General features: G+C 38.3%; 1 protein-coding gene across 2 annotated transcripts; it reads right to left on the bottom strand.

Annotated features, from left to right (window-relative positions):
- Positions 1-147: 147 nt before the first annotated feature.
- On the bottom strand, positions 148-15,647 carry MANSC4 (MANSC domain containing 4). 2 transcript variants are annotated; one of them, XM_085543519.1, is made up of 4 exons: positions 15,341-15,647; positions 9,457-9,795; positions 2,880-3,014; positions 148-2,081 (listed from the first exon to the last, which is right to left on the bottom strand). In XM_085543519.1, the coding sequence occupies exons 2-4, from the start codon at positions 9,683-9,685 to the stop codon at positions 1,405-1,407; spliced, it is 1,041 nt and encodes a 346-aa protein (XP_085399645.1). In that variant the 5' UTR covers positions 9,686-9,795; positions 15,341-15,647; the 3' UTR covers positions 148-1,404. The 2 variants fall into 2 exon arrangements, with proteins under 2 accessions (XP_085399645.1, XP_085399649.1); XM_085543523.1 differs by lacking the exon at positions 15,341-15,647 and having other exon boundaries at positions 9,457-12,634.
- Positions 15,648-16,003: the final 356 nt, after the last annotated feature.

Here is a 16,003-nt window from a genome sequence, read left to right as displayed (position 1 = left end):
CTATTCAGTGTGCACTAAAATATAATTTTAGGGTGGCCTTTTCCTCTCAAACCAAGCTGCTCAACTGTAATTAGATATACATGGGACTTTCTAATTCCATCACTATAATTATTAAGCTTTATGTAAATCTTATTATTTTTAACATAATTTTCTACATAGACATATGACAATTTTATTGTTGTTTGTTTCCTTTAGTAACAGTTACACTCATCTAGGAAATAGATATTTCTTACAGCTAGTGAAGAAAGCGAGAAACTCTGAGACATCAACAAATTTGAAAGAGAAAGAACAATCCTGGTTACTGCTGAAAATATTTGCTTTGCTATGCAAACTTCCTGAGCAAGGTAAGTCAAGGAAACATCTTGTTGATGTAGTCGTTTGATTTATCTTCAGGAGTAGCAGTTTTATGAAGAGAATATACAGGATACAGAAACAAAGTTTGTTTTTAATTATAACACTAACTTCTATAGCTTTCAAAACCTTTTGTATATTTCTGTGCAACGTACATTAAATATCCATTTTATTAAAATAAAAAAAAAAAAGCAAATGGTGTAAATGATAAATATGTGTGGGCACAATAAAGCAGGTCAAGGTGGGCAGTACAAATCAGTCGCAATTGCAATTCATGAACAGTTCGTGGTTGCATTTGTGCTTTCCTTAGCCTGCCATAGAGTTGGATCTGTCATTGCATCACACAGCAATTAAGTTTAAAAACCAGGAAAAGTCTAATGGAACCAGGAGGTAATGGCACTAGTCCAGGAGGGCTTCAAAAACATTCCAAGTAATTGTCAGTAGACTGAAGTGAAAGAAAAGCATTAATAATTGGACGATCAGATGTTTGAGTTAACAGAATTCAGTAGCTTTGCGGACTTAGTTTTTAATGGGTATTTTTCTTTGAGGAAGTAAACAGCGCTGGTTAAATTGTTTTGTTCCAGTATTAGGGTAGGTAGTAAAAAACAATCTATAATTTAATAGGAAAAAATGAATACAGCTTTAATGGAAACAACTACAACAATTAAATAATGACTACAATCAATCTGTTATGATATTATAAAAGTTAAATCAGTTATACTGATTGCATTTTATATTCTCTAAGGCTGTTCAAAGGCAGGGCAGAGGTCATATAAAGCTTGTGTTGAATCTGCTGTCTTAAATTATGCTTAGTGTACCGTTTTTGTTAGGTGTTATGTTGAGTCAGACTATGTACCAAAATATGCTCAAACAGATTTGAACATGCAGTGAGACCTGTCTGTGTGCAGTTCTTACCCAAAGAGACCACGGAAATATGTTTAATATTCAGAATGATTCTGAAACTTATTCTTTGTCCTGTAAAAGAATTAGGCCTGAAAACATGATTCATTTTAAAAAGGCTGTTTGTATCACAACAAAGGTGGTGACTGTATTTTACAAGCTACCTTGGACAGTAGTGTATTTTATTTGCCTAGACATTGTTCTTCCTCTCTGTATGGGTTGGTAGTGACCTTTTCTACTTCTGCAGCACGCTGCTCCAGGAGCCACAGTACAAAAGCAAAGGAAAATGAGATAAGAGCAGAGAACAACAGGAATCAGCCAGACACCCAGAGCTGCAGCTTCCCAAGCAGGAGCTTCGTTATCTGAAGTATAATTCCTGCCACTATAGCCTTTGGTTTCATTTAAGTGTTGTTTGCTGCTGTTCAGACGGGGAGGAGTGGGTATGCGGGATAACACCTCTGCAGATTTAGCTATCAAAGTTGAATGTACAGTCCTTCTGTCTGAGCTAGTGAATAGTTTAGTACTTCCTGAAGTTGTGTTTGTCCTCTTAGCCAAATGGTTATCCAGCAGAGAAGTTGATTCCCTGGAATACGCGCTGCCTTTTGTTTTTACAACCATCAGGCTTGTGCTGGAGGTGAAAATGTTTGCTGTAATGCTGTGACTGATGGTAGAAGATGGAGCTTGGAGAAGAGAACTTGACGTAACATTACCATGCTGGCATCTTTCCCACTCAGAAGTCTTTGTGCTATTTTGCCTTTCATATTTTTTCGGTGAGGTGCTTGGCCCCTTGAATTTCAGTTTTTCAAAAATAAGAAGGTCTGGATCAATCCCTATTAAATCATAAACAATATTAGGTTATGTGATAAAAGCTCATCTGCATACAAGAGAAGAAGAGAGTCCACCTGACAAGCAGCTGACTGTGCTCCTGGGGGGCTCATTCATCCAGATACCAGCAGTGGTGGAGACTGGCATCCAGGGGCAGGTACTGGGTAGAATGAGTGTCTGAGCCCAGCTACTGGAGCTTAAATACACTTTGTACATGAATTAAATATATATTTATATATACATATTATACACATTATATATATAAAATATATATACACACATATTAAACTGTATGTTCTCACTATATATACATATGTATATTTTCACTAGCAGATCTCCATGTGGCTGCACAGAATGGAGGACAAGGCTCTTGGTGCTGCCTTTATGCATCTCACTGTGTTACCTATGTGGATGGCTGTGTATATATATGTATATGTACACATGTGATATACTTGTATGCGTGGTCATTTTTAGCCATGTAGTGTGTGAATCTAGGGGCACAGAGCAGCAATAGCCTCTCCTCTCTCTATCTGGTCTTATATAGTACTTTTCCATAACAAAAGTATTTATTAAATATAAAATTAAATATTGGCAGAACAAATCTTGGCAGCAGGGTGAGCCTTCAAGTTCTTTCTCAAATGCTGAATGAAAGAAAGAGTGAGGAAGTATTCCAAGAAGTATGTACATTAAAGAAAAAAAGTATTACACATTTTTATCATTATGTGTTGAAAGTATTTTAGCAACTTTCTCTCTATATATACATTGCTGTGTTTTTAGCCTTTATGCACACAATGTTTGATTACCTGTTGTGATGTTGTACAAAACGACGTTGATTCTAGCCTTTAGTATGCAACTTTCCAGTGCTGGGCAAGACACGTGCAAGCAATTCATATTTTCACTAGTAGCTCCATGGTAGAACACTGCTAGATTACAGGAAACTATAATATAAAAAGAGTAAAGCTGAATTTATCAGTGCAGTAACCGTTGTATTTTCCATGTTATTATAAGGGCCTCTCTGAAAATAATGCCTCCTAATATATGTTGGCCCATGTGTCTAACAAAACGGTGTCTGCAATGGAACTGAGTAGGAAGAACCATGGAACCATGTGTGGAACTAAATATTAGCTTCAGTGCATTGGAAATGATGGTGGTAATGTTGGATTATCACAAAGATTGCACCAGGTGGGTCCCACAGATGCTCACACAAGAAATAGAAAGAGGCTTGGCTGGAGTGTCCTACCATACCCACTTTACAGTCCAGATTTGGCATACCCTGAATTCCATCTGGGCTGTTGGAAGATCAACTGCATAGGAAGAGTTTTCCTAGCAATCTCACTGTCATAGCAGCTGTGAAACAGTGGGTCAACTCCACTAGTGCAGATTTTTACAAGTGTGACATGCAGGTTCTTGCTGGCAAGAATGCATAGCTAGTGGTGGTAACTAAGCTGAAAAACAGTGTTCTGCAGTTGAGCATTTGCTCCATGAAATAGCATTATTGTGCTCATAAGTGATGATTCTTTTATACCATTGACTCAAAGTTTGTTGAAGGACACAAACAAACAAATCCAAGCAAGTCCTGATCAAGGGTTGAGAAATCCTTTGTCTGAGGGACACAGATGGGCAAGGCTAGGGGCAACGAGAGAAAGATAAGCTACAGGTGAATTGCCAGGAAGCAGTCTTTCATGTGGGGTTATCTCAAGGAGGATGGCCATCTCAGGGGGTGCTGCACATTACTCTTACCCAAGCACCCAAGTATGTCACATAGGCAGGGAAAAAGGAGAGTAAAAGAGGGATCAAAAGCCATGAGGATAAGTGTTGTCTGCCATTAGAGCACTCACTACAGAAGTCCTGCTTGCTGATGGACACTCCCAGACCTGCTACTTGAATGCTGCTGCCTGCTCCTGAACTTACGCTGTGGCTTCTTCCTGCTACCCACTTGCTGCCCAAGGCCAGCCATGCTGCTGCTGCTCTCCCCCCTGCACTTTTGCAGGGGGGGACCATCAGAACATGTTTGCAACAGGACAGCTTCTGGATCTTGGTGGTAACTATCCCCACTTTATGCAATTCTTGCCTTATTCTATATTTTCTATTACCTGCTTTCCCTTCCCTATCACCCTAAATCATCCTTCCTCCCACTCTCCCTCATTAAGATTTGTAATAAACCAGTTGGACCAACATTTGAATTGCTATTTCTTAATCTCACACCAGGTATGCATATACCAAAGAATCTCCCCTCTCTCCTATAAACTGGATCGAGATGGTGCTCTTTGTACTTGTTGTAGTTTCCATGGAAATAAATAGGAGGCATTACTTTCAGACTGACCTATATGCATTATTTAACATTAAAAGAAATATTAATATTGAATAGTTGCACAGTACATCAAATCTGTGATTCTCATTATAAGTAAAACCTCTTAAGCACCCAGTCATAAAAGTAGAATAACTTGTAACTGTATTCATATTTTACATCTAGAGAAGATTAAAAGAATAGCCAAATGAATTCTAAATCAATTCTCAGACTAAGTAGAACCATATGCTATAGCCTGTAGTCCTCCTTTACCTTTCCTTTTTATCTTTATTACAGTGACTGGATTATTGCTAAAATAAAGCTGTCAGTACAAGTTTGAGGTGTTTTCTCTTAAAGCAATTGATACCCATCTACTTGAAACCGGACAGCAAACACTTCTTTCACTCAGACTACTAAACAACCATAGGATGCCATATCCTTAACTACAATATATGCCTTGCTTTTTCTTGCTCGGCTTTGGGCTTCCTATTTCTGTGAAATTAAAACAATTCATCATCTATATTCAGAGTATAACTTCTCTCTTACTACTTGAAGAAAGTGTCACTGAGAACCAATTTTCAAAACTATATAAACACCTGAATCCTAGTGGTTTAAAATAGCTGAAAGCATGAAAATAGGGAGTTAGAAGTCAATTTAAGTAAATGCTTTTGAAAATGTTATGCTACGTTCTCATATATATGGTTCAATACTCAAGGTAAATGTTATACTCAAAGTCAAAATATCAAGTCAAAAGTTGAATTTATTTTGTATCATTGTGCTTGGAGTAGGATCAGTGTTGATTTTTGTTTAGTCAAGTGAAGTTTTATAATTTTTACCTTATTTTACATGTCCTGAATGTAGACTCCATACTTGAATTTTTAGGACTACAGAAAAAGTATCGGCAGGGAAGGGACACATTCAACAGCAGAAAATACTGTAAATTATTTGAAAATTGAAGGAAAATTTTCCTGATACTGACTTTGATTCTCAAGGCTTTGTACTTCAGAAAATCATAGAATACTTAGCTTGGAAAGGGACCTTTAAAAGTCATTTAGCCCAACTTCCCTGCAATGAATAGGGACATCCACAGCTAAATCAGGTTGTTGAAAGCCTGGTCTAGCCTGGTTTTGAAAGTCTCTGGGGACAGTGCATCCACCATATCCCTGGGCAACCCATTCCAGTGCCTCATCACCCTCACTGTAAAAGACTTCTTCCTTATATCTAACCCAAATCCACTCTCTTTGTGCTTAAAAACATTGTCCCTTGTCTTACCACAACAGACAATGCTGAAGACTCTATTCCCTTCTGTCTTATAGCCCACCTTTAGATACTGAAAGGCTGCTATCGGGTCACCTTACAGCCCTTTCCAGGCTGAACAACCCCAGCTCTCTCAACTTCTCCTTATAAGAGAGTCAATCTATCCCTTGGGTCATTTTTGTGTCCCTCCTCTGGACCAACAGGTCCATATCTCTCCTGTACCAAGGACTCCATATCTGTATACAGTACATCAGATGAGGCCTCACCAGCACAGAGCAGAGGGACAGGATCAACTCCTTCAACTTACTGGCTGCACCTCTTTTGATGCAGCCCAGGAGATAATTGGTTTTATGAGCTGCAAGGGCAATTCATCAGCACCCCCAGGTCTTTTTTGGCAGGGCTGTGCTCAACAGCTTGTACTGATAGTGAATGTTGTCTCAACTCAGGTGCAAGACCTTCCATTGGCTTTGTGACTCTCACGAGGTTCATCTGGGCCAGCTGCTTAAGCCTGTCTAGGTCCCTCTGGATGGCACTGTAGTATTCCTTTGAACTCTGAGCTGGGAAAGTTATGAATGAAATGAATTAAGATAAGATGCTTACATGACTTTTAAGAAATTGTCAAATAAGCACATTTATAATAGGGCTGAATTATTACTTTAAGCAAATGATTGCAACGTAATTGTGTTATTGTTTTTTTATTCCCTGTTTTTGTTTGTTTGTAATATTAAAAAAAAATCATTTTAGTTGCAAGATAATGATGTCAGGACAGTAAAAGGAAAACAATTATTTTACACAAAGTGTTAAAAAAACTACTTAGTTTCAAAATATTTTCCATTTACTTTGGTATTTATTCTAAATATTGTCTTATTTGTAAGTAATGATACTGACTTGCAGTGGAAAAGTAATGCAACTCTTTCCATTGTATGTGTAACTAAAAAAATAACCCTATCTTGTCAACAAATGAGAAAAAGAACGAACATGCTCTCTACCCACCCCTACTATCTTTTCTATATTCATTGTATTTTTTCAGTTAGTATTCTAAATACTGCATTGAATAACACTGTATATGCAGCTAGGAATTTTTTTCCATGTGGAAATAAAATGTAGAATATTAAAAAAAAAACAACAACACTGTAGAAGTGCTGTTACTGAATGTATGTTGTTCTATGTTTTTTACCTACTTGCATTAAGTAATCAAAGTTGTCCGTATAGCTGAAACAAGAGCAATAATACTTGCAAGAACTACTGGGATCCTTAGCTGCAATGAATAGACAGCGAAGTCATCACTTGACAATGAATATAAATCTAAGATGTTAAACAACCGTTCTTTCACTGAGACCATCTTCTATCTCTCACGAGGCTTCGTCAGTTTCCAGTTATGAAAATAGCAGCTGAGCTTAGAGAAGGCTTTTACAAAAGTAGAATTAGTACACAGAAAGTTATGGCTATTTCAAGCAGTAGAAGAAGACTGCTTATCAGAAACAGAATGATAATTTACAAGGACTACACAAAACTTGGACTCTGAAGTCAGCTTTTGAGAAAGCATTCTCTTTGGTATATATGTTAGATTTTATTACGTAAAATTGAGTAAAAAAAAGTAAGTCACAAGACTATTTTTGGGTTGAGGAAAGAAAAAAAGTTATTTGGTCAGGAAAAACATGTTAAAAGATACTTTGCATCATCTTGAGGAGGTACAAGCCAACTTTGCAATTATTTGTTTCTAAATTATTTCAAAATTTATTTTTATCTTGTAAGAGTACCTTCTAGTAACTGCACTATTACTGAGAATCCAGCAAAGAAGACTATATTACAAATCATCATTTCTCAAAGCTTTAATTAAGACTCTTATGGGTAATATCTGTAGTAGGATACACCTGTCTCTTTAGGACTGCATGGAAATCACAATCTGATTTAAATCATATTTATGAAATGCCATCTGACATCTGTGCTTTAGTTAAGGTTACAACAAACCTGCACTCGACTTTGTTCAGCCTGGAGAAGAGAAGGCTCAGGGGAGACCTTATAGCTCTTTATAACTTCCTGAAGTGAGGTTGTAGTGAGCTGGGGGTTGGCCTCTTCTCTCGTGTAATCAGTGATAAAACAAGAGGGATTGGTTTTAAGCTGTGCCAGGGGAGATTCAGGCTGGACATTAGGAAGTATTACTTCTTGGAAAGGGTAGTCAGGCATTGGAATGCACTGCCCAGGGAGGTGGTGGAGTCACCGACCATGGGAGTGTTCAAGAAACGTTTGGATGTTGTGTTGAGGAATATGATTTAGCCGGGAAGTATTGGGAATGGTTGGACTAGATGATCTTCTAGGTCTTTTCCAACCTTGATTCTGTGTGATTCTGTGATTGTGAAAGAGTATAAAAACAAGGCTCCAATTACCTTTACTTACTTTCATTATATAGCTAGTCTCATGTTTTATGACCAAAAAGGTTATTGTCCAAAAAGGAAAAAATGTTACTAAAACATTTATAGTTATTATTTATTCACCTTATTTAAAGCAGAAGTTGACTGCTCAGAGGAGCACTGATGGCCACTAGGTTAGTTGAATTGGTGCCAGATTTTCAAGAACAAAACTGTATTCATAATTCAGAATTTCATCAAAATGTATATATTTTATTTGTATTTAATAACTGGCAGCTCACTTTGATCTCCCATATCAAAAAACCTTTTAAGTATTGTGTGTTTTGCAGTCAAATTTAGGCACTACAGGCACATCCATCATTTTAAAATATATACCTACTGTATACAAAAGTAGTGTGATACAGAGAAAGTATAGACTTGGGTTTAAGAGAAAGAATTACACTGTCTCATTTTTATTCTGAGTCTTGCTTTATAAAACTAGGAAAAAAAGGATTGCTTGCTGAATGACTGCTGTATCAGCTTCATTGCTTGTACTAACGTTATACTGTGGCTGGACCAGAATCGTAGAATGGCCTGGGTTGAAACGAACCAAAATGATCACCTAGTTTCAACACTTCTGCTGCGCGCAGGGTCACCAACAACTAGACCAGGCTGCCCAGAGCCACATCCAGCTAATAAATATTATTTATCTCATGGCACATTTTACAAGCGTAGCTATAAACCTGGTAGCTTAAAAGAAGCTAATTTTGATAATTAAACTGCTTGCTTCATTCTTCCAGACATTTTACTAAGTGCATTCACTGCATTTTTGAGTTGCCACATAGCACTTCATGAATTGCTGAAGAGCCCAAGAGTACCAGCACGTCACCAGCACACAGAATGAGACTCCCCTGCTTCCTGACTTCAGATTCCTCAAAAGAAAGGAAAAAGGCGCTGCCTATTTATCAAAATGAGTCATAATTCAAGCAAAAGTAAAAATAAACGAGGTGTCCAGAGTACATTTCTCCTGTAAAATATATTTGGGTCTTCTTTCAATTCCTACTATAACAGACTTGTGTTAAGTTTCCTCACCCCCCCAAGCCATTCCCACTAGCTCCCATAACATTCCTGCACTGTGATCATAAAAGATTAATTAGATCAAATATGGTGTGAACACACAGCAGGAGAGCATTCTTTCCTCTCAAAGAAAATAAATACTCTTGTATATCAGATATGGCTAAATAGTGTGTTCCCTCCTTTGCACAAACCATGTCCTCATCTACCAAAGAGCCCTAACATAATCAGCATCCATGGATGGATGCATAGACTTCCACAAATTCATATTAGCAAATAATGCCTTTCTACAGGACTGAAGATAAGAGAACAGTTACGAAGTGCCCTTGCTTTCCTGTCTCAAACACTAAATTATGTATGTCTGCTATTTGTTTTGTATTTACGTATGCCACAGTCTTGATAATAAACACTCACCATTCCTCTGAAGGCAGCAGGTTCTGCTGCACTGCTGGGAAGAGACTTCTGCATAAATCCTCAGCACCTGGGCTCCTCTCTTCTGTGACTCCTGCAGGTCAATCAGAAGACCTGGAAAGCGTCGGATCCAGCAGTTCTTGTAAAACATGGTGGGTGTGCAGAGAGAATCTGACTCTCCTGCCAATCCCAGAATCAACAGCACCTCTGATATTGCCACCAGCAGAACCATCTCTTCAGTGTAATTGGCTTAGTGAGTGTGCGTTCTCCTTCATGGATGTGCTGAAGTTTGGACCAGCATTTTAAGAGACATCCTCTTGAGTGGTAAGGACACTACCAATTCTGCCAGGGAAAGAAGCCAAGAGAAGGTTTTTTTTCCCCCAAACAATTCTGATGATGTTGTTTGGCCAGCTGCTGAAAGGAAGCAGCTATTTTATGAGCTACATATGGTTGTAATAGTTATTATTGTGCCTTGCATTATTTGGAGGCAGTTTTTGAGAGGCAATAGGCACGTGCTGCTTGTAGTCATTCAGAGATCTTGCTTCTGTAATCTCCTGTTTGTCCTAATATCAAACTATGTAGACAACCTTAATAGTTGATAAATAATGGTAAGTACAGCATTCAGTTTCACCTCAGCTCCAAAAGAATGCATCCCTGCCATTTGAGAACAGACAGGTCTGACGCTTAGTTCATCCCCACTGCTACTCTCAATACAGAAAGAACAGCTCCATTTAGTTTCTTAATGCATGGTTGTTGCAAATGTAGTTTCTTTCTTGAGTAATAATCTGAAGCATTTAATTACGTCTGCCATACGTGAAAATTTGTTCTTCCCCACTCTGCTTTGGTTGTAAAAGTAGTATGATTTTATTTGAAAGGATCTAGCAATAGATAACTATGACAGGAGAAGGCTACAACCTACAGAAACACAGAATTGCAGTGGTTGGAAGGGATATCTAAAGATCATTAAGTTCAACACCCTGCTAAAGGAGTCTTCCTACAGTAGGTCACACAGGTAGGTGCCCTGACAGGTCTTGAACATCTCCAAAGGAGATCCTACAGCCTCTCTGGACAGCCGGTTCCAGTACTCTGTCACCCTCACTGTAAAGTTCTTCAGTATATTTGTGTGGAACTTTCTGTGTTCTGGTTTTTAGGCACTGCTTCTTGTCCTATTACTTGACACCACTGAAAAGAGTTTGGACTTGTACAGTTGCCTCTTGCACTTTCGATATTTATAAACATTGATCATATTCCTTCCCAGGCTTCTTTAAGTTGAACAGACTCAGGTTTCTCACCCTTTCCTCATATAGGAGATGCTCCAAGCCGCTAATCATCTTTGTCACCCTCCACTGGACTCTTTCTAGGAGATACCTGTGTTTTTGGAACTGGAGAGCCCAGAACCTGACATAATATTCCAGATCTGGCCTCATCATAGCAGAGTAGAGGGGAAGGATCACCTGATCACCTCCTTCAGTGTGCTCACCTTACTCTTTTTAATGCAACCCAGGATACTGGCCTTCTTGGCTACGAGGGCATGATTAGTTTGTGGCTAACCTGTTATCCACTGTGTCATTCTCTGCAGAGCTCCTCTCCAATAGGTAATTCATTAACCTGTACTGATGCACGTAGTTATTTTTCCTTAGGCACAGAACTCTACAGTTGCTTTTGTTGAACCTCATGAGCTTACTCTCCACCCAACTCTTCAATCTGTCCAGGTCCCACTGAATGACAACACAGCCTTCTGGAATGTCAGCCACACCACCCAGCTTCATATAACCAGCAAGCTTGCTGCAGGTAGCCTCTATCCCATCATCCAGGTCACTGACAAACAGAACTGGACTCAGTACTGACCCCTGGGGAACACCACTAGTTACAGGACTCCAGCCAGCCTCTATGCCTCTGATCACGAGTCCATGAACTCATCCAGTCAGGTAATCCTCAACCCATCTCACTGTCCACTCATCTATCCTGTACATTCTAAGCTCCATTACAAGGATACCATGGGAGACAACATCAAATGCCTCGCTGAAGTCAAAGTACACAACATCCACTACTCTCCCCCCATTGATCCAGCCAGCCATAACATTGTAGAAGGCTACCAGGTTAGCCAAGTATGATTTCCCCTTGTTGAGCCCGTACTCCTGAAAACTTGCTTCTCTTCTAATTGTTTGGGAATGGTATCCAGAGCAAGTTCCATTATCTTTCCAAGGACAGAGGTGAGGCTGACTGGCCTGTAGTTTTCCAGATTATCCTCTACACTTGTCTCCATACTACAGAAGTAATTGCAGCTCTGCCTTTAACCTTTCACACATTTAAGAACACTCAATGGTTTGCACTGGCAAAATAACATGCAACATATAACATATTTATAGTAACTACAAATTCAGGTTAAAACTCCAGTTTACTGAAGCATATTCTAGGAAAAAACTGACTTCTAGAAGTATTTATTCATTAGCTATAGTTATCAGGTGGATCAATCTTAATTGACAAAAAACTATATTAAAAACAGTTAAGCTACTTTATGATGGGTGGCTTCAAGTAGATTTCATAGTAGCAGGTAATTGATTAGGAGAAGACTGAGATGGTGCATAATCAACAGATATAAAAAGTAGCCTGGTACCTACAGATCGTATAGCTAGAAAAATTAACACAGAAGAAATGGATAATAAAAGAAATGAATGAAAACATTCACCCATTTCCTAAGCTCACAGAAAAACTCCAAAGAGAGCAACCTCCAGAAAAAGATGCTTGCTTGGTGGCAGTCAGCCCTTAAATGGGATCTAGGAAAGGTGCAGCCAGGCTCCACCCTTTTCAGTCACAAAGCTGAATTTCCTTCACCTGTGCTTCCACAGCTGACTCAGTGCTTGCCTGAGGTGATCAATTAGAGGTTCAGGCTGTGATTCAGCAGTTCCCAAACGGGAATCTTACCAATGCTAACTGATATCTAAAGGACAGATGTCAAGAGGATGGGCCCAAGATCTTTCAAGAGGTGCTCAACAACAGGACAAGGAGCAACAGGCATAAACTGGAACACAGAAAGTTCCCTATGAACATGAGGAAAAGGTTCCTTACTTTGAGGGTGACTGAGCACTGCAACAAGCTGCCCAAAGAGATTGTGGAGTCTCCTTCTTTGAAGATCTTCAAAGCCTACTGGGACGTTTTCCTATGTGATCTGGTGTAGGGAACCTGCTTCAACAGGTGAATTAGAATAGGTTATTTCTAGATAGGTGATCTTCCAGCTCCTACAGTTCTGTTATTCAGAGTGATTCCATAATTTTTCTGCTTGGAAGAAGCCTGTGAGAGTGTAAGAAAGAAAGTACAGATGGTATATAGGAAGGCAACTTTTAAAGCACCTGCTCTGAAACCTGAAACTCCTATGCGTATTGTTTCTAAAAGGATGCAATCTGATCTCTGATTTCCACTGCAGTATGCAACATAACATACCATGCAGAACAGATTTTAAATACTAGAATATGCATGTTCGTATACACTCAATGAACCATGTGGAGATACTGAGGGAACTACAGTTGTCTGCCATCAAGATCATGTGTGGAACAGCAACAATGTTTTAGATAGGAATTTTTTTCTTCAAGATTAGGATTGACCTGTGAGATGCACAGAGAGCTTCAAAGTCATTTCAGTTCTTTAGCATCACTGATAGCATTTGTTTTGCAAAACAGATCCCCCATTTTGGAAATGAGACAACATATAAGTAGTTTTATTCTTTATAGAGCTACTTGAAAGGTAATGGACCTCAGCATAGGTGAATACCTGTTGATCTAATAACAAGATCAAAGCATTTATTTCTTCAGCTAAAATACTGGCTATAATATATATATATTTAGGACACCTCAAAAATAATGCCTCTTATTTATTTCTATGGAAACTATGACAAATACAGAGAGCACAGTAACACTGTCTGGTTCAACAAATTTTCAGCTACAGAATACCATCTTTCAGTAGTCAGCACTATAAACTATGCATTTTCACCAGCAAGGAACAAGAGCCAGCATACTGTGCTTGTAAAAATCTGCACCAGCAGGGGTGACCCACTTTCACTGTCACTATGCTGAAATGCACCACTAACTACCTCCCTGTGCTTACATCCACTGTTTGGTCTCCATGAACAATCAGCAAGCATCAGTGAATACTAGAGGGTGCCATTTTTCCACATGGAGGAATTCAGTTCCACACCTTTGTTTCAAAGGCACTACCATAGCAGACATCATTTTGTCCAAATTCCCCTTTGCTGCCATCTGTCACATGGCAACAATGTGTAACTGAATATTGGTGGGAAAGTTTAGCCTCTACTGTCACACTACAAACATCTGCCTCCAATGTTGTGGACCAACACAATAAAATAGGAGACATTACCTTCTGAGCAGCCTTCATTTTATGTTTTCAAACAGACTCTATGTCTATTGTGAGAACTTCAATGAAATTGTTAGAAGTAATTATTTAGTCTTGAAAACAAGCTTTTGGCATTTCTGTTATTTTACTTATTATTGTGGTTTATTTATTTATTTATTTGTAGTATGTTGTGCATTGTTTTTGCTTTTATCTCTGCCTTGAACGTGTTTCAATGTACTTTTTTGCATTCAGTGAAACCCAAAGAGGTGATTTTAGGCACCCGCCATTGTAACAAGCATCACTGTTTGTATTTTTCTGAAATACATTTTGGTTTAAGCTTTCTAAATATTCCAGGGCATCACTTGATGTGAGACGCATGGTTTTGAAAGATATGCTTGTATTGTGGCTTTATCTCCAGCATTTAGTATAAATTTTGGATCTATTTTGTATGTAAGACTGGTGTACAGAAATGTTCACTCCTGATTGCTTTTGCTGCTCCAGCTCTTCTGAAAGAAAGAAGAGTTTGTGAATAATATGTTTCTGAATAATATGGAGCACTGTAGAACAAAAAGATTAAACCCACATCAAACAAGCATTTTTACTGGGTAAAACTGAACATGTCTTTAGTTCACTGAAATGAATTAGATCACTTGGATGACAAAAAAATTTAAAAGAAAAAAGAAAAAAAAAGGTAGCTTTAACAGCAGTGGTATATATTTGTGGTTGCTAAAGATTATGATTACTCAGATCATCTGTTTTTATATAAATGTATTGCCTTACAAGTTGTATACATAGATCACAGATATACTTCTTTCTTTGTAGGAAGAGAGAATTAATTAAAGATTAGCTTTGTGCCCTATTTGAATAAGAAGGACCTGAAATACCATACAGTTTCTTTCGTTTCAATGATGCTTTCTCTAGACACTAGGATAAAGTGTACACTGGGTGTGAAACATAACTGAACCTCTAATAATATTTCAGACTGTTCAGTAAGTCTTTATCTGGCATCGTGTTTTGAATAAAGGAGCAACTTCTCAAATACCTGCCTTTGCCTTTGAGGCAGTCACCAAACACGGCTAAGTGAGAGTACTCCTTGTGTTTAAGTATGTTGTTTTCAAGATTCAGATTTGGTAACCAGTCAAGTTCTGTACAGATCGATGTGTCTTCAATATATTTTATATCTGTGTTTAGTTTACCACTGCTTGGCAATAGATACATTGCTAATCTTTATCAGTACCTTCCCATTTTTATTCTCTTCTGCTGCCTGCTTCAGCAAAGCAACCTGTTTTCTATTTCATTACTCATAATTCTTTCTCTGTTTCTGAGTAAATTATGAGAGCAGGAACAGCTGCACGAAAATACTTTGTTTAAATAAAGATATTGAAATAAATAGATAAATTATGTAGACAATTTCCTGTTAAAGCTCATAGTCTTCTGCCACCTTGCCCAAAATTTCACTTTGACTTCTGGGTAGAAAATGCATATTTAATACTGAAATATAGTTAAAAGTTTTTGCAAGAAGTAGATATCTGGAACTTACCTGCAAACTAGTAACCGACCATTCCATGTGCTCTGAAAGGAGGGATCGAGAGACTTTTGCAGTTAGTAAGGAGTCTCTGACTGGTATCAAACCAGCACTTCATGCTATTTGTAATTCTTTTCACTGTTCAACTCAGATTTCTTCCTGGAAAACAAACTGGCATTTACCTGTTTTCTGTAAGAAGCCAGATGTATTTGCAGATCTTTCAGTAGAAGATTTAAGTGTAACTGGCACAAAGGAAAAGAATGATATTTCTGGTTATAAACAGAAACAGCACCTGAAGAGTTCCACCTGGGCTGGCAGGAATAGTGGCACAATCCAAAAGCTTACTAGTACAAAGGATTCATCAGACATTAACTCTTTTTTTGCCAGATTTAAAGAAAAGTAGACACCTTTTCTATCTGTAGTTTCAAATATCTACGTGCTTTTTTATTTAGCTTATATGGAATATATATTTCTAGTACTTGGAATATGTAAAGACCAGAAGGATGATCTGTGGTACAGGGAAGAATCCCTGAAAGTGACCAAAAGTGCCAAGACTTTCTTTCTGTAGTCAGATTATAGTGCACAAATAGTTTGTCTTTGTTCACAGTTGCCCTCTGGCTGCTGAGAGGGAGCAGGTGGACAGTAGATGTCTCCTCATGGCTTTGTGGCATTACACTT

The sequence above is a fragment of the Coturnix japonica genome, chromosome 1 (genome assembly GCF_054131305.1).
Source record: "Coturnix japonica strain WE chromosome 1, WE-NBRP24, whole genome shotgun sequence".
In the NCBI taxonomy this organism is placed as follows: Eukaryota; Metazoa; Chordata; class Aves; order Galliformes; family Phasianidae; genus Coturnix; species Coturnix japonica.
Note: the sequence above shows the minus strand (reverse complement) of the source record. Positions and strands in the feature narration are given on the sequence as shown.

Bases quoted from the DNA above. Each gene is read 5' to 3' on its own strand.
- MANSC4 (XM_085543519.1), bottom strand. From the start codon at position 9,685: ATGGTTCTGCTGGTGGCAATATCAGAGGTGCTGTTGATTCTGGGATTG. The intron at 3,015-9,456 runs GTGAGTGTTTAT...TTTATATTATAG, and splicing joins CTGCTGCCTTCAGAGGAATG to TTTCCTGTAATCTAGCAGTG. The intron at 2,082-2,879 runs GTAATCAAACAT...ATGATTTAATAG, and splicing joins TTTGTACAACATCACAACAG to GGATTGATCCAGACCTTCTT.